The sequence below is a fragment of the Myotis daubentonii genome, chromosome 9 (assembly GCF_963259705.1).
Source record: "Myotis daubentonii chromosome 9, mMyoDau2.1, whole genome shotgun sequence".
NCBI classification, from domain to species: Eukaryota; Metazoa; Chordata; class Mammalia; order Chiroptera; family Vespertilionidae; genus Myotis; species Myotis daubentonii.
Window position 1 is genome coordinate 79066180 of NC_081848.1, and position 27597 is coordinate 79093776.

Below are 27597 nucleotides of genomic sequence, written 5' to 3' on the forward strand. Positions count from 1 at the left end.
CCCGCCCATGCTCTCCCTGGAGGAATGGCCCCTGGGAGAACATGTGGGTGAAGGCGCAGGTCCTGGTCTTTCTCTAACACTGATTGGCCCTGCCCGCCATGCTGACATATACAGACGTGGGCACAACTGGACCAGCAAGGACCCTTTTAGCTGCAGAGACAGAAACCCAAGGCAGACTTTCTTCAGCTGAAAAAGGGAATTTGTTCAGGACACTAGGAAGAATGGGGTGGGAGTCAGGTGTGGCTGGATCCAGGTGCTCAGCAATGTGATCAGGTTACCCCCACCCCATTGTTGGCTGTTTCTGCGTTGGCCTCCTCTCTCCTGCCGACAGGAGGAAGAGTGCCTGTGTGTGGGTGGCAGGGTGGAACCCTGGTGGGCCCTTTTGGATTGCTGTGGCCAGGCAGGTGTGGGTCTCTGATCTGGCCAAGGACACAGAGCCCAGCTTCCCTGTGGCCAGGGCATCAGAGTTTGTCATCACACGGATGGAAGATAAAGCAAGCACCCTCAGCAGGCACAACGGCTGCCCCGTGCACCCTGCAACCGTGACGTCAAACCTCTCAAACACATGTGGGCAGGCTCTCTGCTCACGTGTAATCAGACTGATGGCGTGGCACATAAATACAGGGGTCCCTGCACCGTCCCCTCCCAAACGGTCTAGTCCCAGACACTTGAGGGGGTGAGAGGGGGCCATGGGGTGCAAAGAGGGCATGGGGTCTGGGCAGGAGGACGGGGTGCCTGCGAGGGGGTGGCCCAGCACCGGTGAAAGCAAAGTGGTCCCAGTGTCAGGCGGCGTGGAGGACACATAACGGTGCAGAACAGACAGGCTCCTGAGGGACACGGCCTGAGACACGGAGGCCCTGATGCCTGGTCAGGAGACTGAGCCTCACAGAGGCCATGGATCCCAAAAGTGAGATCTGGGCCGTGCAGGTGAGGGGGAGGCAGAGCTGTGACGCACGCAGGGCAACCCCCAGGCCCGACAGGCTGCCTCTCTGACCCAGCTCAGCCCCCGGGGAAAAGGCCTGCCCTGGGCTCCTCCCCAGATTACAGACCTTCCCTGGGGGGCGGGGGTAGTCAAGCAGAACAGGAAGTGGTTTCTCCCTGTCACCTGCTAACAGGACAAGGACCACCCCGAAACGACCCCACACACGTCCTGAGAGTTTAGAGCAAACGGCAAACGGTGCTTACCCTGCACCTTCAACCTCAGGGAAAGTGAGCAAAACGGGAAAGAACGCAGGACCTACTGTGGGCCGTGTGCACAGAGCTTTAATTCTTAAATAACTTACACTCCTCTGAAACAAATAAACTCTTCAGCTAAAATAATACATCCATCTGAGGTTCTCTTAAAGCAGTTGGCGAGGGACCTCGGAGAGCCCCACGGGCCCTGGTGCCAGCAAAGCTGAGACCTGGGGCGGCTCTCCCCAGGAAGGTCCAGGGAACAGCCACTACAGCCCGCCCCACCCCAGCGCAAGGCCGGGCACGCTGGGCCCGAGGACCCACCCCCTCCCAGGGGCCCCTCACTCACTCGCTCATGCAGCCCTGGTCACGTCACCGGAGCAGCTACAAGGCACAGAAAGCACCAGGGGCGGCCGCTTGCCCCCACCCGCATTTGCAAAGACAAGGCCGGAGGGTGTGAGGGCCGCTCACATCTCCTTCTCCCTCCTTTTGCTCCTCCTCTGGCTGCTCAGCTCGCCCAGCTTCTTATCCAGGCTCCTCTGCAGCTGGGCCCTCTTGGCGGGGTCCAGGGACCGGTCCTTGGTCCCACTGCCGGCGTACAGCACGCCCTCCCGGCTGATTCTCTGCCGGGCGTGGGCACGGGCCCTCTCCCCACAGCCATGGATCTGGGGGGACACGAGAGTCAGTGCGAGGCGGGTGGGGACAAGACCCCGCCGCTCTGCCCATCTTGGAGCTTGGGGACCATGATGCCCCAGCGTGAGACCTCGGAGGGGCTCCGTCCTCTCCCGACATGGACCCTTCGTCCCCAGGCTCCCTGCCTTCGCCTGTGCCCTGGCCCCGCCCGGACCACCCCCGAGAGGAGGTGAGCGCAGGCCGGTCCGCAGCCTCCCTGACAGGTGACACACAGGAGCTCAGGCCCACCCCACGGCGCTACTGCAGCAAAACGAGCCGAGTCAGAACCTCCTCTGGGGAAACACTATTTTCCATCGTATGACCCCAATGCTGGCCGAGGGACTGCTGGCTGGGGGGTGTCTGTGGAGGGTGTCTGCCCCACACTGGCAGACTTTGTCAGAGGGGTGGGCGAGGAGGGGTGGGCCCACGTACCTCGGGCAGGCAGTGGCTGAGGCAGTAGCGGTGGCTGCAGTGTGGGCAGAGCTGGCCCAGAGTCACGACGCTGGCCCGGCACTTGGCGAGGCCACAGGTGTTATCAGCCTTCATGGCGGCCGAGACCAGGGCGTCGAAGTCCTCCGTGGAGGGCAGATCCAGGGCCGCGGGTCCTGGGGAGAACAGCGCCACTCAAACAGGGAAGAGCAGGGTCGGACAGTGTCTGGTGGGGGGGGGGGGGGCAGGTGCATCACGAGCAGCTGCACCTGCTCCCTGCTCTCGGGGTCAGGGCAACGAGCAAATGCAGGCTCATGTGTGCTCGGTGTCCGTCCTCAGAGCTAGAAACCAGTCGCTGCCAAGCGGGGCGAGCACGCAGCCCTCCCAGGTCTGAGTCAGGAGCACTGTTGCCACGACAGAGGTCTGGGACCCTTCCCGCCCGTCTGCTCCTCCAGGCCCTTCCCTGCAGGGAGCGCCCCTCCTCTGCCAGGCCCTGCGCAAGCCTCCGGGTGTGCGAGGGCCACTGTGACCAGTCGCCACCCTAGGGCTCGCTCCAAGCCCGTCAAACGTAAGGTGCAAAATGCAGAGCCAGGCCCCGCCAGGAGGAAGCCCTGACTCTTCCTTAGGGCGGCAGGTGCGCTTCCGGTGGGGCAGACAGCCCCGTTATGGGGACACCACGCCTGTGCTCTCATGAGCTGATCCAACTCACCTTTTGCATCTTTCTTCTTTTTCTTTTCTGGTAACTTCCGCAGCCCCGGGCCCGTGGCCCGTGGGCCCTCCTTGGCTCGCTGCTCCTGCCTGGCCCTCTCCCTCTGCAGTCGCTCCAGGTGCACAGCCCTCAGGTCCACGCTGCTCGGCTCTCGCCCGGGGGGCTCCGTCTGCACGGGGCTGGGGGGCTCGGGATGGAGAGGGGCTTCGCCATCAGTCCCTGCCGGGACGGGGGGGACAGGTGGGACTGGTGGAGCCGATGGGGCCGCTGTGGCCTGCGGGGCCGGCGGGGCCCTCTTGCTCACGGTTATGAACCTGTGCTTCCCTTCCCCGGAGCTGTCATGCTTCAGCCCGTGCTCTTCCGCTATCTGGTGGACGCGCATCCTGTCGTGTGAGTTCAGGGAAGCAGGAAACTCCAGCTGCACTTGCTCACTGGCCACAAACTCGGCGATCAGGGCCCGGAAGTGGTCCGCACTGTCCCTGCTCCCCACCCGCCCTGGGCTGCCTCCGTTGAGGCTGGGCTGAGACTGGGCCTCAGAGCCGAAGGGCTTCCCGGGCGGCGCCTTCTGGACCAGCCTGGCGGTCGCTCTGGCCTCCCGAGCTCCCTCGGGCCGCCGGCTTCCAGGCTTCCTGGCGGACCCGGCTGAGCCTTGGGGCTTCGCGCCGGCCTGGCCGTGGCCCTGGGAACTCTCGTAGGAATAGTTTTCAGGGACAATGTCATCAAGATACTCAAAGGCCGTGCGCACCTCCCCGTGCTCCGTGAAGTAATCCACCAGCGTCTTCAGGAAGGCGTGGCTGCTGACAGTGCGCGAGTCGCAGACGATGGCCACGTGGCGCCGAGCGCGGGTGATGGCCACGTTGATCCGCCGGTCCTCGGCAAGGAAACCCACTTCACCTGACAAGGAGGCGGGGTGAGTGAGCGAGATCTGAGCCTAAGGAACAGGAAGCAGGCTCTCCTGCCCTCTCAGCAGCAGGCACCCCGACGGAGGACCAGCTCCAGGCTCACACCAGCGGCCTCCCAGCTCCGCCTCCCACGGACTTGAGGCCCGCAGGCCCCACCGTGACTCCACGACTGCTGACCCTGCTGCTCACCACAGCTCATCAGGACGGCAGACGGCACCCGACTGATATTGCGGCGGCTCTCAGACTGTCACTCATTTCTCAGTAAGTGCAACTCCTCCTCCCCGAGCCAGAGCTAGGTGACAGCCGGGGGCGTGGAAGAGGCTGCAGCTGACACATGAGAGAAGTGCAGGGCCATTCCAGTGCCTTCTCTCTCCCAGCACAGCTGTCCCACCTCCCACCTGTTTTCAACCTTCCACTGAAAACTCTTTTCCAAGCCCATGAGCCAAAACACTGTTTCTGGATACAACTTTCTTACCAAACGGAATTCCATAAGCTCTATGGGCATCAATGCTGTGCCCTGAGGCTGAATCAGCCTCAAGGACATAAGACGAGCTCTGAGCCGGGGGGGGGCTCCACCTCCTGGGCAGTGTCCAGCCCCCCAGTCTGCCTGGCTCCCAGCCCCCCACCCCAACTGCATCCTCGGGCCCTAAGCCTCCATACTGCTCTCTGTGCCAGGAACACCTTTCCCACCCCTGGCGCCGTTCTCCCTGCTGTGCACGCTGGGCCCCGGCGGGTCCGTTAGAGGCCTCGTCACACCTCGCCACCCCCACCCCCGCCACCCCGCCACCCCCCCCCCCGTCCCCACCCCCCCGCCAGCTCAGTCTCTCCTCACACTGAGCTCACGCAGGACAGTCTGCACTCCATGCTCACTGTCCGGGGACCAGCACGGCCGGGAAACCCAGCGCTCCGCGTGCGTGACTCACTTCTGGGACTGGCGAGCGCACCGTACCTTTCCTGTTGGATCTGACGAAGGACAGCACCACCGCCTCCTTCTCTCGGCCTTGGAAGCCGTCGACCGACTTGATTTCAAGCTCAGGGTGCCTGTGAGCAAGGCTCTGTCGGAGCAGGTCCACCTGAAGCACAGAGCAGACCGTGCCTCAGACCAGGCCCCAGCACAGCCCGGGCCCAGGCGGCTCAGACACGCTGCCCTTCCCTCAGCAGAGGGCCTCGCCTGCAGAACCGCCCCGACCTCGGGGACCTGGTTTCCACAACGGCCCCCTCACAGGCATGCAAAAGAGCCAACAAAATCACCCCCCCATCAGATAGGACCCCCACCCCCACCAACACCGACATCCGAAGGGAAGGGAACCGCCGTCGCTTCTGCTGACTCACCACCTGCCTTCCCTTCAGAAACCACCCACTCCCACCCGTCCCCCAGAAAGCCCGGCCGGCCGGTCCCAGAGACGGGCGAGGACCCAGCTCCAGGTCACAGCACTGGCTCGGCAGGGGGACAGCCAGATTGAGATGGGAAGCTGAGATTCTCGTGGCAAAGGCCACAAAAGGACCGCTGTGTAAGGACAACATCCCCCGAGGTTGCCGGGACACTGGGAAAGCTGGCGGGAAACAGAAGCCAACACGGGTCAGGACAGGATGAGGCGGGAGGTGGCAGAGTGAGTGAGATGGACAAACAGACGGATGGAGGCTCTTGCTGATGTCATCTGAGCCTCAATCCAGAATTGACGTGGCCAACTCCAGCCCGGAGTTTTCGGTCATAAGAACCAATAAACTGCCCTTTTCCTTCCAGCACAGAGGGGTAGTTGGATCCCACTGACACACGGAGAGAAAGGGGCGCTCGCACCTGGAGGTTGTATGGCGTGATGACGGCGATGTCGCTCGCCGGGACGCCGGCGTCCACCAGAGCCTGGACGTGCAAGCTGACGAGACGCACCTCCCCTGTAGACACAGAGAGCGGGCTTCCAGGGCACGGCACGCTGACACCGAGGCTGGCGCTGCTTCTCCCAGCAGCTCTCCCTCTATTATGCCAGCTGATCTGGGTCACCCTGGGACCCCACACCCGAGTCGGAGTGTCCCCAGACTCAGAAACAAAAATGCAGGGCCCCCTGCGCCCACTGGGTGGCCAGTGGATTGAGCGTCATCTGTGCACCAAAAGGTCACCAGTTCTATTCCCGGTCAGGGCACATGCCCGGGTTGCGGGTTGGATCCCCAGCTGGGATGTGTATAAGGGGCAACCCATTGATGTTTCTCTCTCACATTAATGTCTCTCTCTCCCTCCTTTCCTTTCCTTTCTCTCTAAAATAAATTTTAAAAATGAAAAAAAATGCAGGACCCCCAGCCAACCTGAATTCCAGAAACAATAAGCACCCTCTCAGTGTAAGCAGGGCCACATGGCCTGTTAGTGGCAGCCCTGGAGTGGAACCGAGTGGACGTCCTGCGGGCTGAGCAAGGACCTCATCCCAAGACCAGCCAGGCAGCGCTGGCCACTCTGCTTGGAACAAGAAGAAAAAACGCTGCCCAGGCCGCGGCGGCCTCGAATCCGCCCGGACCCGGCTGCCGCGAGCATCTCTTGCTCACGGAGAAGAGCATCAAACACACTCAGGCTTAGCCTCGGGCTCCTGACTGCCCACGGCTCCTCGGTGCTGCCATCCCCTCCGCTCCCAAGTTGGCAACTAGAGGGACGTGTGTGTTTGGAGGAGCCCGGGGTCTGCCAGCCGTGGGCAAACTACGGCCCGCGGGCCGGATCCGGCCCGTCTGAAATGAATAAAACTAAAAAAAAAAAAAAGACCGTACCCTTTTATGTAATGATGTTTACTTTGAATTTATATTAGTTCACACAAACACTCCATCCATGCTTTTGTTCCGGCCCTCCAGTCCAGTTTAAGAACCCATTGTGGCCCTCGAGTCAAAAAGTTTGCCCACCCCTGGTTTAGACTGAAAAGCTGACCCTCCCGAGCGAGCTCACCGGGGTTCCCTTTGGACTGGTCCTCCTCCTCCTCCAGCTCGGACAGCCCGCAGCCGGCCGTGTCCACGAGCAGCAGGGGGAGGCCTGTCTCCTCTGTGGCAGCCACTCCCGGGAGGTCCCTGCACAGGGGGAGACTGAACGTAAGGCCCCGACGCGGAGGCCCTACAAGCAGAACCGCCTGTCCCTCCTGCCCTCAGCGCTGCCCCGCCCTCAGGAAGACGGTACCACCCACGGGCACCACGATGGACGGAAACAAGTCAGACTGGGACCTCCAAGTCCACTCCCCTTCCCAGAAACTGGTCTTGGAGGAGACGCTTCCTCTAAAACCTGCGGACCCCTCGGTGGCTCGGGGCTCCGTCAGGACACGGACGTGGCCACACCACTCACCGCAGGAGGTGCTCTGCCACGGAAGGGTGTGCTGTGAGCTGCCCGCGGTACAGGGCCTCCGAGGCCCACTGCATGATGGCCCGGTGCATGCGGTACTGCACCGTCAGCGTCCGCACTGCCCCCGCGCAGCACCCCTGGGCCAGGCGCTCCATCAGGCTCAGCGACAGTCCCGCCAGCGCAGCTCTGCACCCGAGAGAGGAAGCGGGAGAGAGGCCAAACCCGGAGTCCAGCGTGAGACCAGGGCCCTGCGAGGAAGCTGCCCTCCAACCTCGAACCCGACTCGCTCCCCAGTTCTGACCAAGAACTAAGGTGTGGTCGGCTGAATAACAGCCTCCGAAGACGCCACCTCCTAACCCTGGGCCCTGCGAAAAGGCGGCAGGGCACCGTGCAGATGCGGTGAAGCTAGGGGTCCGAGGCGGGAGCTGACCGTGGACCAGCCTGCGGGCCCAGTGTCCTCAGAGTCAGTCAGCCCACAGAGGCCACTCCACTGTGGGAGGGCCACGGGAGCTGGTGCTCGGGGGTGGGGGGGACGACACTGTGCCCACAGCGGTCAGGCCTGGAAGGTGTCCCCGTGGAAGCAGGTGCCTACAGACCAGGCCTCGGGATCCACGCTGGGCCGGGTGCTAACCCACCCCGAGGGCAGTCAGCACAGCCCACAGAAGCGGGTGAGCATGGACACCACCCCGTGGCCCGTCGGGGTGTTCAATCCAAGCACAGGGCCAGGTTCCAAGGCCACAGGGACCACTGACACAAGCCCCGGCCTCCAGGAGCACAGGCTGAGGCGCGACGTCTAAATGAGCAAGTGTGGGGGCGGCTCACCCCGGGCCTCCTGTGAGCCGGGACTTCTGGGCCGGCCCTCGGGGGACAGAGCAAAGGGTGACCGGGAGGGGCCGAGGCGCTCGGCAGAGGGCTTACTTGGGAGAGACGATGGTGGGGGGCAGCTGCTTGTGGTCCCCGGCCAGGACGCACTTCCTGGCCTTCAGCAGGGGGACCCAGCAGCTGGCTTCCAGGGCCTGGGCGCACTCGTCGATGACCACCACGTCGAAGTAGCCGTCGGGCAGCAGCTTCAGGGGCCCGTCGGGAGAAGCGCCTGGTGGGGACCGGAGACACGGGCTTTACAGGGGCACAGGCCGTGTGAGAGCAGCTGCCAGGGCGCCGACAGGCCCGCGGCTCCACAATCCAGCCTCACGTTAAGACTAACAAATGTGCAGCCCAGGATAACGACTTGGTGAGGACGTCAAAGGCCTGTCGTGCCTGCCCTGCGTTCACCCGTGAGGCGGCGTGTCCCCAGCCATGGGCCACTCCGACGCCTCAATCACCAAAACCCATCACCCCTTCGGGCTGCGACCCAAGTCCTCAGACGGCCGTCTTATTTATAAACGTTCCTGCATCATTTTCTGAATTTAAAATGTAACTAATCCTCCTCTAAAGTCTTTTCAGAACAATTAGCTGCTGAGCCGACACCCAGGGACGAAACCTCCACGAGTCCGACCACACAGAACAGCGCGCCAGCTCACCCGCCCGCATCCCCGGCCCGAGAGACGCTCCCGACCGCGAGGGGCCTGGGCAAGCCCCCCCCCCCACGCCCCCCCCCCCCCCCGAGCCGGCTCCTCACCTTTAAGATAATAAGATGATATTATGAACATCACGCCAATAAACTCAACAACTTAGGTTAAATGGATCAACTCCTTCAAAGATACCAGTTCACTTAAGAGCTAACCTGAATATAGTCCCGTGTCAGTTAAAGAAATCCCGTGTGCAGTTAAAAACCTCCCCGCAGCGAAAACTCCAAGCCCAGAAGGCTTCCTGGTGAATTCTAGCCGGCAGGGGGACCGCCCTGCACAAACGGCTCCAGGAAGCTCAGAGGGGGACCCCTGAGACCCAGGGGCCGGGCGGAGACACGCCCGCCTCACCTGTGTTCGTGGCCAGGACCACGTCGGCCGCCCGGAGGCTTTCCAGCATCGCGGCCTCTTCCCTCGCCTTCAGCTCCTTCCTTAGCAGCCTGATTTCATTTTGAAAAGTACTTTTCTCTCTCTTATCCTGGGTCTTTCTAATTTTCACCTACAAATGAAGGCAAAGAAAGCATAATCCCTTCTTTTTAATTGATTTCAGAGAGAGGAAGGAACAGGGGGACTTAGAAACATCAATGATGAGAGAGAATCATGGGTCGGCTGCCTCCTGCACGCCCCCTACTGGGGACCGAGCCCACAACCCGGGCATGTGCCCTGACTGGCAACCCAACTGTGGACTCCCGGTTCATGTGCCAAGCACTACACCAGCCAGGCAGAAAATATAACCACTCGGACACAACTTTGCACTTATTTAGCTCTTTTTAGTTCACAAACTGCTTTTATTTATAATCACTTGTCCACCTCACTAAGTTCCTTAAAAGGCAATGAAGTCAAACTCTTTCTTGAAGAAGCAACAGACACATGCAGGTGACCAAGCACCTGACCCCTGCCTGGCCTCAGAGCCAGTGTCGCTGCACAGGGAGAGGCAGACAGGCCGGCCGGGTCCTCGAAGCAGGCGGCGCTGTAACGGTGAGCCCAGCCCCGCCCCCAGTCACTGACAGGCACCTGCCACTCAGGGCCGGGCTTTAGCAGCACACAGACAGAGGGGCTGAGCTTCAGTTTTTATTCCACATTTGTCAAGAGATTTAAAATTTTCTTGATTAGCCCATAAAATGGCCACATAAACCCCAAATTACTTTAATACTAGAAAAGAGCTGTAACCCCTGCCCTGGCCGGTTGCTCAATGGTTAGGGCACCGGCCTGCAGCACAAAGGGTCAAGGGTTCGATTCCCGGCCAATGGCACATGCCTCAGTTGCAGGCTCAACCCCAGGCTCCGGATGGGGTGCGTTTGGGAGGCAACCAATCCATGTGTCTCTCTCACGTTGATGTTTCTCTCCCGCCTTCCCAGTGGAAAAACATCCTCAGGTGAGGATGAAAAAGAGACGTCACCCTTCCTGCCCTGTGATGTCCGCTCTGGAGGACAGGGTCCAGCGGCAGTGACAGGAGGGCCTCGGTGCCCAGCTCCGAGCAGACAGCATGATTTAGGCAGGAGTAGGGCCAGGCCCTCCTGCGCGCTTGTGACGGAGCGCCAGCACGGCAGACCCCTGCACGCCTCCCGTGCGGAGGGACCGCAGGTCCTGTCCCCGCCCTGCTGTCCCCGCACTGGGCCCTGCGCCATCCGCTGCCCCGCGGGAAAGGCTGACTCCAAGCACCGATCCGGGGAGCCCCGAGCATGGGGAGCACACACAGGGCGGGACATTTCAGGAAACCAGGGCACACGCGGGAGCTGGAGACCCAGAAAGCTGCAGCACCGAGGCCATGAGGAAATGCCATCTCTGACTGAAAACCGCCGTGAGTGAGGCCCGGCTGAGACATACGTACGGAGACCTGGTCGATGTCCCTCCGGATGTCGGCCACGATCTGGGCGCCGTCGCTGCGCGCCAACACCGCGTCCAGCGAGTGCTGCTGGACGGACTCCAGGAGCCGGGCAGGGTGCCCGAGGCGCAGCGCCCGCCGCCCGCTTCGCGCCAGGCGCTCCACCAGGTTGTCCACGGCGATGTTGGAGGGCGCGCAGCACAGAACCTGGGGCGCAAAGCTCAAGGTCGGGTTTGGGGATTCCGTGTTTAAGGAAACCACCTCAGTTTACACTGAAGCAAACAGAAAGCCTTACGGAGAGGAGAGAGGGTGCAGTGTGGGCGCCATGATGCTAAGGTGTGAACTGCAGCTGCGGGGACGGTGACACGTCACTGCAAACTGTCAGTGTCTGGATAACGAGAACGCACTGGTCCCCAGAGCACCAGCTGTGCGGGGACTGGTAACTGGAAAGAACGGGCTCATAGCCCTGACCGGTTTGGCTCAGTGGATAGAGCGTCGGCCTGCGGACTCAAGGGTCCCAGGTTCGATTCCAGTCAAGGGCATGTACCTTGGTTGTGGGCACATCCCCAGTAGGGGGTGTGCTGGAGGAGCTGATCGATGTTTCTCTCTCATCGATGTTTCTAACTCTCTATCCCTCTCCCTTCCTCTCTGTAAAAAATCAATAAAATATATATATTAAAAAAAAAGAACGGGCTCATAGGCCCTGACATAACCCAGCTGGGGCGCCGTCTCATCACCAATCACGTCATGCTATCACCCGACGGGTGGACGGGGGAGCTCTGAATGGCTCAGCCTTGCTTCCAGAACAGCAGTCCCACCGTTACAGGCGGCGGCGGAGAGGAGAGTCCCTCTTCCGTCAGCGCCAAGAACAGGGGCCCAGGCCTCCCCCCATGTCCTGGCACCGCCACCCCATCGAGGTGGCCCAGGGCACATCCCGTGTCCCACTCGCTGTCAGGAACCAGAAAGGGCCCACCAGTGCTCGGCTAAGGTCAGGGACGTCCTGACCTGTCCCTCCCTCCTGGGCGGGGCAGTGCTGCGGGGAGCGCCCGGCCCACCTTGCAGCCCTGCTTCACAGCCTGGAGGATGAACTCCACCACAGTGGTGGTCTTCCCGGTGCCAGGAGGCCCGTGGATGATGGCCAGTTCTTTCTGGGCCAGCGCAAACGAAACCGCTTCCTGCTGGGAGGCGTCCAGGGCGGCGTTGTAGAAGGTTGGCGCCCCTGTGGGAGAGGCGACAGGGTAGGCCCGCTCTGCGGGCGCTGACGAGCACAGGAGGAAGCCGGACTTCCCAGGAGGCACCCGATCAACACAAAATCAACCTGCTTTGTTTTCAAAAGATTTCCCTGGGACAGGGAGCAGCAGACGGCAGACCAGGCCAAACCCAGCCTGCCGCCCGCCTCCCTGAGCCGGGCTCTCCTGGGACCCAGCCACGCCGCCACGCCTGCTCGCTCCTGCCCCCGCCCGCCCGCAAAGCCCAGCGTTGATCATCCATCCTTTTCCTGAAAAGCCTCACCACTCATGCTCCAGGATAACAGGCTTCTAGGTAAATGTTTCTTGGAACATATTGTCCCTTTATCCGTGCCCAGAAAATGACAAAAATAAAGGATAAAACAGCCTTAGCCTGTTTGGCTCAGTGGATAGAGCGTCGGCCTGCAGACAGAAGGTCCCAGGTTCGATTCCGGCCAAGGGCACATGCCTGGGTTGTGGGCTCGAACCCCAGTAGGGGGCGTGCAGGAGGCAGCAATCAATGATTCTCTCTCTCATCATGTTTCTCTCCCTCTCCCTCTCCCTCTCTGAAATCAATAAAGATATTTTTTTTAAAAAAAAGAAAAAAGGAAAAAGAGTACTAGCAAAAAGCAAAAACAAAAAAAGGAAAAGGAAAGAGTACTAGCAAATTCCAGCATCGAGTTCCTACGCCAGCTCTTTCATGGCCGCACTGAGTACTTGCTCTGTGTGCCCTGTGCTCCGGGAGCGGGTAGCACTGTATCCGGCTCTGCTCCCACGGCACCCGCCCCACGGTGTGGCGACGCCGAGATGTGTGAACTCACGGGCCCAGGTGCTGATCTGAATGGGTTAGTGACGCCAGGGGAGCCTCAGTGCCCAAGCACGTCCCACCGCCCCACACTGTGCCCTTCTCCTTAGCTGTCAGCCATGATCAAGACGTGTCACGCTCCCTCAGAGGGGGTAAACAAATAATGCATGTGTGCGTGTGCGCGCGGGCACGTGCATGTGTGTGCGTGTGTGCACGTGCATGTGCACGCGCACGTGTGTGCGTGTGTGTGTGCGCGTGCGCGCACGTGCATGTGTGTGCACGTAAAACACAGTCGGATGTGGATGTGGGAAGATGAGACACAGGCGCTGTGAGGCGATCCGAGGGGCAGGTTTCTGAGTGACTGACTGCGTCTTTCTGCTTCTGAATACCCTAGTTTTCCATGACTCACATGGTCACTCCTACAGTGTCTACAGCCTGCTGAGGAAACAGCCCCGTGAGCCTTTCGCCCCAAAAGCACTGCTCTCAAGCAGGGGTGGGGGAACCTCCAGCGTGACTGGCTGCCACCGACTTCAGGGCACCGGGCCGGAAGGAACACCACCAGCGCGAAATGCAGCCGGGGCCAGAGGGAACCTAGAAACGCGAAGGAAGGAGCTTTCGCCGACGCTGAGCCCAGCTCAAGTCAATCCCAGGAACTTATCTGAAGAAATTAAGGTGATTTCTTCTACCTGTACCTCCTCAAACTGTTGACAAAATAGCCCCACGGCCACGTCACCCGCCAGTTTCCACCAGAAGAGAAAAAGCGCAAGTTCTTACCTGTGTCGCCGGCAGGACTGGGGGCTGCGTCCCCGAAGAGGACCTCTATGAGCGAGAACGCGGGGCCGGCGTGGTACTTCTTCAGGGCGATCAGGGCTCTGCCCGGGAGAAAACCCAGGAGAGGGCTCAGGGAGAACCAGCGTGAAGTCAGGGGGGAGCCCCGGCCCCTCCACCTGCAGCCCCAGCTCCCGACGGCGCACGGACAAGCCCAGCCCGAGCCCGCTGCTCTCCGCCCAGCCCAAGCGTGGTCGGCTGAGCGAGCCGTGTTTAAGGAAACGTTACATGCGTGGTCCAGGCACATGCTTACTTCTTCAGGCGCTTGTAAGTGACGTCATTGGCAAGTTTTAACAGTCGGTAGGAATTCTGTTGGTCGAAGCTCAACTGGGAATCACAGGACTGGTCAAAGGCCACTGTGACCGATCTCTGGGTGATCCGGGTCAGCACCCCAGTGGCCAGCTGACCTCCTTCATCATTCAGACCCACAATATCACCTGCGAAACAAAGACTCAGTGATGTAAACATCGAGCAAAGTTAAATGTGGATTATTTTATTCCATAAGTCCCAGTATCTTTCAAACATCCTGTTACTTTCTTTAGAAAATAAACGGTTAACATCTAAATCACACACGTGAGGTCAATGAACTGTTTAAAACAGACAGGACCGACCGTCGATAAAACATGTCAAGGGCCCGTGCTGCGCCAGGCGCTGCTCTGGGCGCTGCTCTGGTCAGGAGTCAGGCCCGTCCCTGGGCGGCCTCACGGGGGAGGGACCAATACAGCCTCTTGTCGGCCAGTGCCAGGGGCCTAAGGAAACATGAAGCTCAGGGAGGACACAGGGCAGGACGAGGGCACCGTCCTGGAAAGACTGTGAGGTAAGGGCCTCCCTGAGCGGTGAGTGGTGACAGGTGGGGGCCCTGGATGAAGTGGGCGCCACGAGCACCTCTGGGGGAGAAGACCAATGAAAGAGGGACAGTGTGTATCTCCTGCCCACTCCGCAGGGATCGCCCCACATCCTGTGAAACCTGTTCGGTGATTCAGCACCTCGGGGATGCAGAGTGTGTGACCCGGGCCTGAGCCAATCAGGGCTTCACACGCCCCGGCCATCTGACTGCTCAGGGATGGGCATGGGACCCAATCAGAGCCCGAGACACAGCGAGCCTCTGCTTGGGCACCGGGCAGAGGTCCTCCCTCTCTCCAGCTAGACCAGGACCCTCAGAGGGCGGAGGGCCAGCACGGCCCCCGCATGGCGCCTGAGAAGGAAGCCGACCCAGAAGAGGGCAAAGCCAAGAAATGGAGGGAGGCTCGGCCAGGCGACCTCCTGGGAGCCCTGACGCCCACCCTGCCGGGGTCCTTCAGCGCAGGCCTTCTTGCCCAAGCCCGTCCGGCTTGGGTTCTGTCACTTGACCACAGCTCTGACCGAAACAGAATCCACTCTGAGATAAAGCCAGGGCCACCCGCACATTTACACCCTACTTATCCACATCTGCAAGAGCGTGCCAGGCATGAGCCAGGCCTGTTCTCGGTCCTAGGGGTTCGTCTCGTAAGCGAAGAGTTTCGTCTGCACCTTGAATCTTTTCTCCGCCTCCTTCCCCAACGTTTAAAGAGAAACATCAGGTGGCAACAGTACCCCTGGGGCAGAGGTCAGGTTCTGTACTGGGGCTCACCATGGGGAGCTCCCCGGGGACTGCCCCACGAGTGCCCCGATAGGAGCCCATGTCTCCGAATGCATCTCTAAGCTACTGAGCCTCAGAACCGCTCCTCAGACACACAGCTCCACCTGACTCTGTCCACGGCTGCGGCAACACGCCAAATTCTCAGCGGCTATTTTTCAACATAAACGCCGCCTCCTCTGGCTTCCTGTCAGTCGAGGGGCCATCGGTCTCCGAGGCCGTAACTCCAGAGCGCTCATTAGCTGAACACACTTTTTTACCTTTGCGTTTCCAGAGTTTCCAAGCCACCTGCACAGACAGGTCCTGCTCAATGACTCCTGAAAGACACTTAGCAATCCCCTTCGCCCTGGTCATGGCAGCCCATGGCAACTGGCCACATGAAAACAAACGCTGGCCTCAGGGCCTGACTCTCCCTGTGTGACGCGGGGCAGGTCACTGAACCTCTCCCCCTCGGCCTCCTTAGACAAAACGCCCAGTGTGAGGCTGGTCACACTCAGGTATGCGCCTACGTCAGAAACGCACAGACCGGAGGAAAAGCTGTTGCTGGGAAGCACTCCCGCAGACGCGCATCTCGGGGGCTCGAAGGTGACCAGCAGCTGCCCGTACAGCCCGGTCCGCTGGCTGGAGGCCTGCAGCCTCAGCAGACAGACGCCGCGGCGCTGGAGTTCCTTCAGAGAGACGTTTTCCTGCCAGGACCTGGAAGACACCAGGGTAAACGTTAATCTTTGCGCTCACCGATCTTCATTTCCACCCCCCCTCCCCCCCGCCATGCAGGAGAACCGGAAAGGCGGGGGGGGGGGGGGGGAGCGTAAAGAGCTGACACAGGTGCTGAACACGAGCCAGCGAAATTCTGGCTCTGCCCCTCTCAGCCTGCCCCTCCTGGCGCCCCGCGGGCAGGTCATGATGCGGCCTTTCTCCTGGTCACCCGGGTCAGAACCTCTGGCCACCTTCCCCTTCTCGACTCTCTCCCCCATCCTGGTTCAAGTCACTGAGTCCTGTTTACAGCCTGGACCCACGTCTCCCGCTCCCTCTCCCCTCCAGAGCCCTGACTCAGATTCAAGCCCACATCCCTGGCAGCCTGGATTAAACAGAGCTTCCTGGCCCTTGCCGGTTTGGCTCAGTGGGGAGAGGTCAGCCCTGACTGAAGAGTTCCGGGTTCGATTCGGTCAAGGGCAGGTACCTGGGTTGCAGGCTCCACCCCAGATCCGGTCAAGTGCAAGCAGGAGACAACCAATCAATGTGTCTCTCACATCGATGCTTCTCTCTGTCTCTCCCCCTCCTTCCACTCTCTCTAAAAAACAACAAAAAAACAAAACAAAAAAGCTCTCAGCACCCAAGTGATCCTCCTAAAATGCAAATCTATTCACCGCCCCTCCCAACCCGCTGAACTTCAATGGAAGCCATCCTCTGCACCAGGATATCATACAAGCTCCTCGGCAAGGCCCTTCTCATTTACCTTCCCACAGGTGCTTACTCTGCACTTGGGACCATGCTGAGCACTTGACTTTTAATCAAATCATTTCATTCTCTCGGCAAACCTGAGAGGTGGGAATGATCCCATTTTACAGATAAGCTAACGAAGGCTCGGAGAGACAACCTGCAAAGCGACACAGCCACACACGAAGGAGCTGGGATTCTCCAAAAGCTCTTAACTGTTACGGTCCAAACCGCTCAAGCAAACCCCATCCCGGTATATACTGCAGCGTGGGGTGTAAGCTCTGGGATCAGGTCCGCACTCCGCCTGCGTGACGGTGGGCACGTTCCTTAACCGCCCCCTCAGCTCCTCCGACCTGAGAGTAACAGGCTGGGTCTGAGGGGTGGAGGAGCTGGCGGCGGGGGGAGGGGTTTACAGCCTCCATCAGTGCGCGCCTATTCCTGTGCAGACTCAGGCGGCTCTCCCGGTCCCGGTCCCGCTCCCGCTGCGGGTCACCTGCGCCCCCATTTCCCTGACGCTGTGCTCAGGCCCCGCCTCCTCCCGAGGCACCCCTCGCGCCCGCCCCCGGGTCGGGGTTTCTCGCCCAGCTCCGCGCACCGGCGGCCGCATCGGCATTCGTCACGCTGGAAGGGCGCTGCTTAGGCTTCTGCCCACCTCCGGCGCTCACACCCAGGCGCCCAGGGCCAACCGCTCTCCTGACGGGCCGGGCACACACAGGTGCCAACCCTGACAGCGCGGACGGATCGGCGAGAGGGCTGGGCAGGCGCTGGGGGTGGAACTGGGCAGAGGCAGGATCTCGGAATGAGCGTTCGGGGAGGGGGACTTCGGACCGAAAAACGAAAGGGTCCATAACCAGAACGGGCCGCCCAGGGAGGCGACGAGGTTTCCACCTCTGGGGGAGACCGGGCCCCGGAGGGTCCGCCTGGGTCTGAGCAGGTCAAGGCTGGGGAGCTGCCGGGCGGCCCCGAGAGGAGGGCCGGCGGCCGTACCTGCGCTCCTCCACCTCCGCGTCCCTCTCCAGCTCCAGCAGGTCCAACTGCTTGGCCACGAAGGTTTCCACGGCCGCCGAGGCCATCGCCGCCGCCGCGCGACCCGTGCCGGAGCCGCCGAGGTCCCGTCGCCGCGCGGGAAGATGTTCCCCGCCGGGCCCGGTGCGTTGACGCACCAGGTTCGCGGCGCCTCCACTTCCGCTTCCGGTCGAAAATGGCGGCGGCCGTGGCGGCCTCGGCCCTGCCGGTCGCCTTCGGGCGGCTGGTGTCCACGTGCGGCCGTAGCATCCTCAGACCTTCGGGGCCCGGAGCGGGTGAGGCCAGGGCCGCGGGTGAAGGGAGGAAGTGGGGCAACGGTGCTTCCCGCCACCCCGCCGTGTGTGTGTGTGTGTGTGTGTGTGTGTGTGTGTGTCCGACCTGATGCCTTCGGTGCTGAGCGCCTTTTTTGGATAACACCGGCTTTGGAGTTGGGGAAACCGAGGTTCAGATCCTGGTTCTTTAGTTAGTAGCTTAACCATTGAGGATCGCTCTTCCACTCCTGTATGGGCCTATGTTCGTGGGGAGCACAGTGAGGGGCAGAGAGGTTAGGCAGCTGCCCAAGGTCACTCGGCAGGGAAGGGGAGAGGAGCGATTCGGGAGGCGCGCTCCCGCTGCAAAACCCGTGCTTTGCCATTATTACCTTGGGCTGTGAGCCACTCTGAGCGTCATCGACCTCATCTGGAAAAACGGTGATGAATGCCCTTGCCTAATCTTAACCCATTCAGCAAAAACGTAGCGGTGTGTTAGTCACTGGGTTATGAAGCTCCAAAAAGGTTCTTTTCGGCCTGAAAATGGTTGGAGTGTGTGTTTGCATGCAGGAGTGCTTATGTATGTTTCTAAATTGACCTAGATGTATATATGACAATTTTAAAGAATTTCGCCTTTTTTAGATGCCATACTTACGTTGTTTTGTTTTTTAAATAATCATCTTTTGCATGTCGACTTGTCTTTGGTGTGTCGACATAAGAAATGTCCAAACCTGTAGAGAATTTTCATTATAAGTTTACTAGAGGCCCAGTGCATGAGATTCGTGCACTGGAGGTGGGGGTGGGGAAGGGGGTGGGGGGGAGGGTCCCTCAGCCCAGCCTGCGCCCTCTCGCAGCCCGGACCCCTGCTCCTTACCGCCTGCCTGCAGCTGCTGTGCTCGCCAGCCGTGAGCCCAGCTTCTGGCTGAGGGAAACTCCCCTGTGGGAGGGAGTGCACTGACCACCAGGGGGCAGCCCTGCTCTGAGCATCTGCCCCCTGGTGGTCAGTGCGGGTCATAGCGACCCGTTGTTCCGCCATTGGCTCGATTTGCATATTAGGGTTTTGTTATATAGGATTATATAGGATTTGAGCCAAAACGGCAATTGCCAGGCAGCAAGATCTCAAGTACTCTGGAGAATAACAGTTTTGCAGTTTCTTTTATGCATTTGGACTTAAGGAGGAAAGGAACATAAAGGTGGGAGAAGGCAAGGCAGGAATTGGGTCATGAGGCTGTGTGCTTTTTTTTGAGGGTGGCTATGCCTTCGAGGAGTATTACTTCTGGCTTTCAAAGTGTGTAACCTAGAAGAACAGAAACAATGGGCAGGCCTTGCTTAAAACCTTTCCCTAAGGAAGTGATAGGCCTTGGCTGCCATGGTGTGCTACCCACCATAACCTGGCCAGTCAGGAATTCATGATTTACTATAGCACCCCTTTTTCTATAGCACACATAGAAACGTGACATCTTCACAGATAAAACGATGTCTGACTTGCTTTAAACTAATTGCAGAATTGGCAAGAGGCCATGTACATCAACCAAGAGTAGTCATGAGTTGGTATCTGTTGACTCTGGGGAGGGGTAGCTGAGGGCTCAGTGTTGTGCACAACATTTTCCATAATAAAACGTGGGTTGAAGTAGGCAGGGAAGTGTTTACACAAGCAGTGGGACTTCCTCTATTCTGCTGACGTAAAACCACCGCTAGAATGCTGTGTTCATTCCAGACTCAGCTTTTTAAGGGAGAATCACGAAGTGAGTACAGAGAAAGTGACCGAAACGGTGAGCAGATGGGAGCTAAGAAAGGAAGGACCAGGCTCAGTCCTCAGAGCCATAAAGGGCGGTTCTGTGGAAGACAAGGGACCACTTTTTCCCGGGGGGAGGGGCGGGGGTGTCCAAGGCTAAGCTAAGACCATAGGCAAGAGGTACAGAAACCTTCTAACTGAGCTGAGAACGGTGGGGTGGCTCGAAAGAGAGGTGCTGAATTTCCAGTCACAGAGAGTTACAACAGGGGCTTTATTTTACTGATTGAGTGATTTCAGAGAGGAAGGGAGAGGGAGAAAGGAATAGAAACATCAATGATGAGAGAGATTCATCAGTCGGGCGCCTCCTGCACGCCCCACGCTGGGGATCGAGCCCACAACCAGGGCATGTGCCCTGACTGGGAATGGAACCATGACCTCCTGGTTCATAGGTCGACACTCAACCACTGAGCCACACCGGCCGGGCCAAGAGCTTCATTTGATGACTGGACAGAGCAGATTTCATTCATCCTTGAGAAACTGTTACGTGTCAAACACTGGTCCCGGGTGGGAATACACCCATAATAAACAGACGACAGCCCTGCTTCTACGGGGGCTGGCAGCATTCTGTGAGAGGGGTGTGCAGATGGCTCTTTAAATAAGCAAATGGCAGAGTGTGTCACAAGCTGGTGAGTCTTGGGAGGGAGGGGTTCCGTTTGAACAGGACGGTTGGGAAAGGCCTCTCCCCGGAGGTGGTGTTTCAGTGGAGACCCAGAAGAATGAGGGAATTGGCCTGGTAGGTCCCTGAGGCGGGAGGGGTTCAGGGAAAAAGCAGTCAACACGCAGGCCTCCAGGCGGGTGCGTGCCTGGCGTGGTCCGGGAAGAGCAGGGAAGCCAGGGAGGCAGGTGCCAGGGAACACGGGAAGCGTGTTGAGATGGGATGGCACTGCGGGCCCCAGTAAGGGCTTTTGCCTTTTCTCTGAATGGAACGGAAGCTCTTGGAGAGTCTCCGCAAAACACTGGGATGCCCTGGCCGGGGGCTCAGCTGTTCCAGCACCTCAGTCTCATGCCATAGGTCACGGGCACCAGCTCCATATGGGGGGACACTGGGGTGAGCATACCTGGAGCCGGCTCAGCAGGGCCGTCCTGAGGCTCCCGCACCTGGCACAGAACAGGGTCTGAACCTGCCGGGCACCTGGGGGTCAGGAGTGGGTAATGGCTGGGTGGCGTGATGAATGGATCGCGATGCTTATGGTAAGAACTAGTGATGCCCGTGATGTCCTCTGAGCTTTGCCGACCTCGGTTTTCTGTAGACAGGTTGGATGCGGTTTAAGGCGACACCAGCGACAGCGACAGATGCGCTTAGTGTCTTCAAGGGAGGTTTGCATTTCACGGGAGTAACTGCCCCTGTTTCGCTTACTCCCCAGCCTCCCTGTGGTCCGCTTCTCGAAGGTTCCAGTCGCAGGGCACCTCGCGTCCACAAGGGTAATGTCGACAAGGGTTTGGGTGACTCTTCCTTTCACCATCTTTCTGACACAAAACTTCAGACGTTTGGGTTTTTAGGAATATTTCTGTTTTCTAATTTTGTTGACAGTATTTTCTCAGACCCTTGACATAAATAAATATAGACAGGACGTCAAGAGTCCACAGAGCAAGGTGTCCTAGGCCTTCCATCGCGCTAGTTACCAAGGGGAAGCTGTAGCTCCCGCTGGGAGGTTTCTAACCGGAAGGTTGCACCCAGGCATGTTGGGTCAGAACCTCTGGGAGGAACCTGTGGAATTTGAAACAGCAAATTCCGTGTTAAATGTCATACTTAGGGAAGAAACTGCACTGAACTACAGAAGGTAGATTTGGCAAAGTCCCCTGGCTGGTGGGTGTGCACAGACAAGAGCAGGACAGGGTGGCGGGTACGCGTGGGAAGCCCCCAGCCTGCCCGGCCCTGCGTCCGGAGCGAGGCCGTCCATCTGAGCTGTGCCTCCTGGTCCGCAGAGTGGATTGTGCGTGTGTAGCTCAGTGGAGTTTTATGAGACTCAGTAAATCCTACATTTAAAGGGAGTGGACAGTGCCTGGTGGACAGTAGGGCACTCACACATCGTGGCCGCCGCCGCACCAGTCTCGCAGGGGAGGCTGAGCGGGCCGTCTTGGAGGCGCCGGCACTGGGCACAGAGCAGGAGCTGAACCTACCGGCACTTGGTGCTGGGGTTTGAGGCCGAGCCGGGGCCTTCATTTCACCGAGCAGAGAAGGTTTCATTCATCATTCACGAGTGCCTGTTACGGGTCAAACACTGGTCCAGGGTGGGGACACACCCATAATGAACGGACAACAGTGTATACCCCTGCTTACGAGGAGCTAGCTGGCATCCCGGTGGAGAGGGCGTGCAGGCGTGACCGGCAGATGCACACAACCACGTCTTATGATTTTGACCTGCCTTTTCACACATGTGACGTGTGTATAAAATCTTTTTCACAGATACGTTCCTAAGACATCCCTGAGTTCACCCCCTTGGCCTGAAGTCGTTCTGCCAGACCCCGCCGAGGAGACCAGACACCACGCAGGTAAGGAAGGGGCAGAGGCGGGCAGCACCCTCCCTCAGGCGGTCACCTGGCCGTGGAGCCGGACCCGCACAGGGAGCCTCTGCCTCACTGGCCACCGAGCAGCGGACTCGAGAGCCGCTCACTCATCAGAGACCCCTGCGCACCTGCCGTGTTCGAAGCGGTGGCGGTGGGGAGGGAAGGCGCTTGCCCATCTTCTTCCCACTGTTGGGAGAAACGTGAGTTTGGGACAGGCTTCTCCCCACATGGAAGAGAAGCTGCGTGACAGCCAGTGGCCGCCGGCCCCGGCCTGGCTGTTGGAGAAGCCGCCAGGGTGTCAGGGGCATGCCAACCTGGAGCACCTGTCACTGCAGCCACCGCTGCCGGGAGGGGGTGTGGGATCCTCAGTTTTCAAAAAAAGCTGGAGTCCACCTTAATGCATGGAGTCATTTAGTTGTTTTTTTAAACATATTTTTATTGATTTCAGAGAGGAAGCGAGAGGGAGAGAGAGACAGAAACATCAATGATGAGAGAGAATCATTGATCAGCTGCCTCCTTCCTACCCCCTCACTGAGGATCCAGCCCGCAACCCAGGCATGTGCCCTTGACCGGAATCAAACCTGGGACCCTTCAGTCCAAAGACCGATGCTCAATTCACTGGGCCAAACCAGCCAGGGCTGGAATCCTCTAGTTCTAAACACTGTTTTGGAGACTTAGAGAAAAGTAAGGCGCAGCCTGGGTCCCGGCCCCTTGGCCTCATTCAGCCCCTGCTGGGACTGTCTCCGGGGCGGGAACTGTGCGGGTTCCGCGCCTGCACCAGCCCGAGGCGAGGCCGGCGGGTCAGGGCTCACAGCCGCTGCTCAGACAGTAAACGGTCAGAGGACAGAGGGTCGTGACCTGAGCAGAGGCGGTGACCACAGAAGCGGGAAGCAGGCAGCCGTGCAGGGTGTCGTTCCGGGTTTCCCTTGTTTGCAGAAAGGCCTGCTCTCCGTTCAGGGTTGGCACCCTTCCCGGCCCCAGCTCTTTATTAATAACAATCGGGAACCAAACAGGGTGTAAGTTTCCACCCAGAGTCTGAGAACCGAGGCAGGGACGCTGTGCGCTCAGGCCAGAGAATGGCGGGAGGCAGGGCGTCCTGGGAAGCGAGCATGGGGAGCTTCCTCTATCAGAGCCCGTGTGCCCTGCATGCCAAGCTGCTGTGCTCCTGGGATAGCAGGGGACCCCGTGCCCAGGCGCCTGTGCCTGCAGTGGGGAGCGCGAGGCTCGGCCACCAGCTGTCACCCGCCTTGCGACCACACCACCGGGCGCCCCCTCCTCTACCCCATCGCACCGCTGCAGGAGCGCAGGGGCGGGTATATAATGAAGTCCCTGGGGCCCGTGTGGAGGCGTCGCTGCTGCCTTTCCCCTGTGGTGATGCCCGTGGCCTCCTCCCCGCAGAGGTCGTGCGGAAGGTGAACGACCTGATCGCCACGGGCCAGTACGGCCGGCTCTTTGCCGTGGTGCACTTCGCCAGCCACCAGTGGAAGGTGACGGCCGAGGACCTGATTCTGATCGAAAATGAGCTAGACCTTGCGTGTGGAGAGAGGATTCGGTTGGAGAAGGTGAGATTCGGTTTCTTCGTGCATTCGGGGACCGGGTCCTGGAGAGGGTTCCTCAGATCGGGGTGACCACGAGCAAAACCAGGGGGCGGGAGAGTGAGAGAGTGAGGCGGCGGCCGGCCGGGCAGCGCAGGCGGGCCTCGGGAGGTGGCCGAGCTGTGACGGCCGGCTCGGGGCCACTCCTTAGTGGCGACGGTCAGCGGCGCCCATGGATTGTCTGGCTGACTAACGTCCCACGGAAAAACACTCCACCGCAGATACAATGACAGTCCCAGTTGCGCATGTAGAGCGTTCCAGCCATGTTTATAGTTAAGTGTCGGCTAGAACATCCTCTGCCGTTCGATTTGCGGCCTCTCTGCTCTGAAACAGCGAGGCCTGTTCGGAGGCCCTTCCTGGGTGCTGGCTCTCCCTGACCTCTGGGAACTGCCTGCTCCGTCTGTGTACTTAGCCACGCGTTCCTGCCCTTCGTTACGATTCTCTTTGCTGTGGCCAAAAGGTATTTGATTTTTGCCTGCTCTGTTCCTGCTTATAAAACTACATATAAAACATGAGCGCTCTGTACTAGATCAGCTTCCCAGGGTGTGTACGTTACGCCAACATGATGGAGTGGGACACGTAGGATTTCCTGTATTGATGAAAACTCCTCCGTCCTTTGGGGTTGTCAGGTCTTTGCGTATTAACTCTTGCTGAGGCGGTCCCGCAGCCTACGATCTGAGCGCCTGCTTAGCTTGAGCGGGACGGCAGCCACCGGCGAGCGCTCCTCCGCACGGCCTGGCGGCTCCGCCCTGAGCTCGTGGGCAGGAGCACATTGACTGTGTGTCTCGAGCAGGGGTGGGAACCTTTTCTCTGCCCGGGGCCATTTGCATATTTATAGCATCATTCGAGGGCCATACAACATTATCAACGTTAAAAAAATTAGCCACTCTACTTGGTCAAACATTTAACCCTTTGCAGTCGTTTGTCTACTCTCAGCCACCAAAGCCTTTTTACCGTTCCGGTCGTATGTCTGCTCTCAGCCACCACAGCAAGGAGCCGTACGAATCTTAATTCTGTTCATTCATGTATCAGTTCCTAATTTCTCTGAAAGCTCTTAAGTGTCTAAGCGACCTTGTCACGAACCAAAACATTGCCCCGACAAATCGGAGATATCGAAACTCAATATAAACAAACGCGGTCGTTCCACACTCGCCATGCAAAACACCGTGGCGAGTCAGTCGCCTTTTGAGAGTGAAGAAATCGACAAGCTTCGGAGATACTTCACAGAATTTCAAATAAAGCTTTACAAATTACGTTTAACTGTAATTAGGCATTCTCGCTTGTTAAGATATTTCAAAATAATCCTCCAAAATGGCAAAAAGAAAGTTACCGAGAGAAGTGTACTGCGAATCTGAAAGTAACGATGAAGAGTTTTATTTTGGCACCTTGAATACTGACTCTGACGTAGAAAGTGATAATGTTTGTAGTGATTCTACTAGCAGTGACGTAGTTCCAGAAAAGAATTAATAAATCTTGTTTTTCCTTCATCATCTTGCATGTTAAGTATCACTGCTCTTTCAGTGGAAATTAATTCCGACCAGTACGACACCCATGTCCAAATTTAATACGACCGCCAAGGGTTAATGACTCAGCCCTCCTGCCTGGGCAGGGTTCCCCACCCCGGTCTAGAGTAGTGACTCGGGGAGTGGTGTGAAGGCCTCTGAGAAGGTGTTATTTGGGAACATTTCACATTAACAAAACATGCTGGAAAGCCCTATTAATGCCGGTTGCTTTTTATCGTGTAGGCAATCCAGGAGTCGAGCACATGTGCTGAAAGTGACTCTAAAACAGTTCGCTAATTGTCACTGATGTACGTTGGCCACCGGTGTTAGAGATGCGCTCTGTCTTTAGACAGTTAATTTCAGTACAGTTGGATTTTTTTCTCACAAGTAAAGTTTAAGACAGTCTCCCAACGTCCCATAAAAACGGCGCCACTGTTCCCGACCCAAGAGGGCGGCGGCGGCACGGGGCTCTGCCGCAGCAGGTACACCCGAGCCTGAGCCTTCACGTCTTCGCAGCCCTGTGGCCAGCCTCAAAGACACGTTGTCTGAGGTGCGTGTTAGACTTCACTAAGGTTTGTTGTTGTTGTTGTTAAACTAAAACACCGTCGTTTTCACAGAGGTTGACACAACTTGGTAAGCGATCGCCACATCAGATCATCAGTTTCCCTGTCCTGCATCTGCGTCCCCTCTGTTTACAGTTTGTTTACACTAAAGCGACAGTGAGCTGCACGTCCCGCCCGCAGCACAGTCTCCAACCACACCTTTCCAGGTCCCAGTGCGAGCCGGGCCCTCCCTGTTCTGGCCACGCTTCTTACTCACGGGTAACGCCCTGTTTCACGTCGCAGGTCCTGCTGGTCGGCGCTGACGACTTCACGTTGCTGGGCAAGCCGCTCTTGGGGTAACGTGCTCTCAGATGTGGGGCCCTGCCCGGGGCCGGGCGGTGAGGCCGGGCGGGGGTGTCCATCACTCGAACCATCGCCAAACACAAGAGGCTTATACTTCATGACGGCAGATGCGAGGTGTTCCGGGGGCAAGCTCCCAGACCAGGTCACTGGGCTGTTACTAACTCGTTCCCACATGGCCCGTAAGACCTGTGGACAGACTGCATTGTCTATTACGCTTCTTTATAGCTTTCAAAATGTCTACCGGGGTCACATCACTTTTATGATCAGCAAAAAAGGAAAGTAAACTTCATTTTCGAAAACCTTACATAAAGCATCGGCAACGTTGCCAGCTCACTGGGAAGGGCTGTCGTTGTTTATTTCCAGGAAGGATCTTGTTCGCGTAGAAGCCACCGTCATTGAAAAGACAGAATCATGGCCCAAGATCAACATGAAGTTTAGGAAAAGGAAAAACTACAGGAAGAAGAGAAGTAAGTTACAGAAAGCAGAGCTGGCGCCCTGCGGTCCCACCTGCTCTGGGCATCACCCCTGTGGGCCTGACAGGGAGGGGGACTGAGACACAGGCGGGGACCTCCCTGGACGTCACAGACCCCATGAAGCAGAGCTCCCCCAGCGGGGATCCTGCAGGCTGAGCCGTCCTGTCTCAGGACATGTGTGTCGCACACGGCCCTTGGTCACAGCGGGAATCCCTGCCTCGTGGAAAGGAGGGGGGGTGTCGGCCGGTCTCCGGTGGCTGGTGAACAAGGTCCGCGTTGTGGTCAGGCTCTGACCGAGCTCTCTCTCTCCCAGTTATTGTGAGCTCGCAGACTGTCCTCCGGATAAACACCATTGAGATTGCTCCGGGTCTGTGCTGATCGTCGAGCCAGCATTTGCAGAAAAAAAATAAACCCGTTTTCCAGGGAGTCTGTTTCATGTTTGATGCCGAAGCTCTGTGCCCGTCACCGTCTGGCTTGCGCACCAGGTCTGAGCACAGCCTCCCTGTGTCAGAGGCCGGGAACTGGGGGAGAATCGCTGGCATGGCCTCCCCGGGCAGCCTGGTGCTGGTAAAACAAGCTGGCATGATTGGCCCCGCCACCCTCCACCACAGGCGCAGGCCTGGGGACCCTTGGGGAGGCGCCACTGGGACCCCGGAGCTGACACCAAGAGACACAACCCAGATCCCACTTCCGCGGAGACGGACAAAAACATGAGCAGATTCTGTCTCAGAATCACGGGAGGAGGGAGGCGGGAGGAAGGACAGCCCCGTGGGGCCGGGGCTTGAGGGCCAGTTCTGAGGAGCAGCAGAGACAGCAGGGCCAGGCAAGGCTTGAACTTGGTCCTGAAAGCAGCCGCCTGTCCAGGAGGGCTGGGCGGTCAGGCAGGCAGCCAACAGGAAAGAAGGGACGGGTCTTGAACCCTGAACCGGAGAGGCCCAGGGAATGGAGCGGAGGACTTTGGGGAGTGAGTGTGGGGAGGAGGGGGCTCTCAGACGCCCAGGCCTGGCTCTGCTTCCTTCAAGACAATAGTTGGGGCTTTCAAGTGGCACAAACCA

The 27597-nt window shown here is 58.9% G+C and overlaps 2 protein-coding genes across 3 annotated transcripts; one reads left to right on the forward strand and one right to left on the reverse strand.

Moving 5' to 3' along the window:
• Positions 1-1245: 1245 nt before the first annotated feature.
• On the reverse strand, positions 1246-17609 carry IGHMBP2 (immunoglobulin mu DNA binding protein 2). Of its 2 annotated transcripts, none has more exons than XM_059709821.1 (15): positions 17478-17609; positions 15580-15749; positions 13692-13875; positions 13385-13482; positions 11635-11798; positions 10586-10786; positions 9106-9253; positions 8108-8282; positions 7193-7375; positions 6806-6924; positions 5684-5778; positions 4835-4958; positions 2984-3877; positions 2278-2450; positions 1246-1838 (listed from the first exon to the last, which is right to left on the reverse strand). In XM_059709821.1, exons 1-15 carry the CDS (start codon positions 17561-17563, stop codon positions 1641-1643), a joined length of 3012 nt encoding a protein of 1003 aa, XP_059565804.1. In that variant the 5' UTR covers positions 17564-17609; the 3' UTR covers positions 1246-1640. The 2 variants fall into 2 exon arrangements, with proteins under 2 accessions (XP_059565804.1, XP_059565803.1); XM_059709820.1 differs by having other exon boundaries at positions 2278-2468.
• A 53-nt stretch (positions 17610-17662) lies between these two features.
• MRPL21 (mitochondrial ribosomal protein L21) lies at positions 17663-26968 on the forward strand. Its single transcript, XM_059709822.1, has 7 exons — positions 17663-17791; positions 20924-20981; positions 21967-22052; positions 23466-23629; positions 26010-26062; positions 26433-26536; positions 26856-26968. The coding sequence occupies exons 1-7, from the start codon at positions 17692-17694 to the stop codon at positions 26918-26920; spliced, it is 630 nt and encodes a 209-aa protein (XP_059565805.1). The 5' UTR covers positions 17663-17691; the 3' UTR covers positions 26921-26968.
• Positions 26969-27597: the final 629 nt, after the last annotated feature.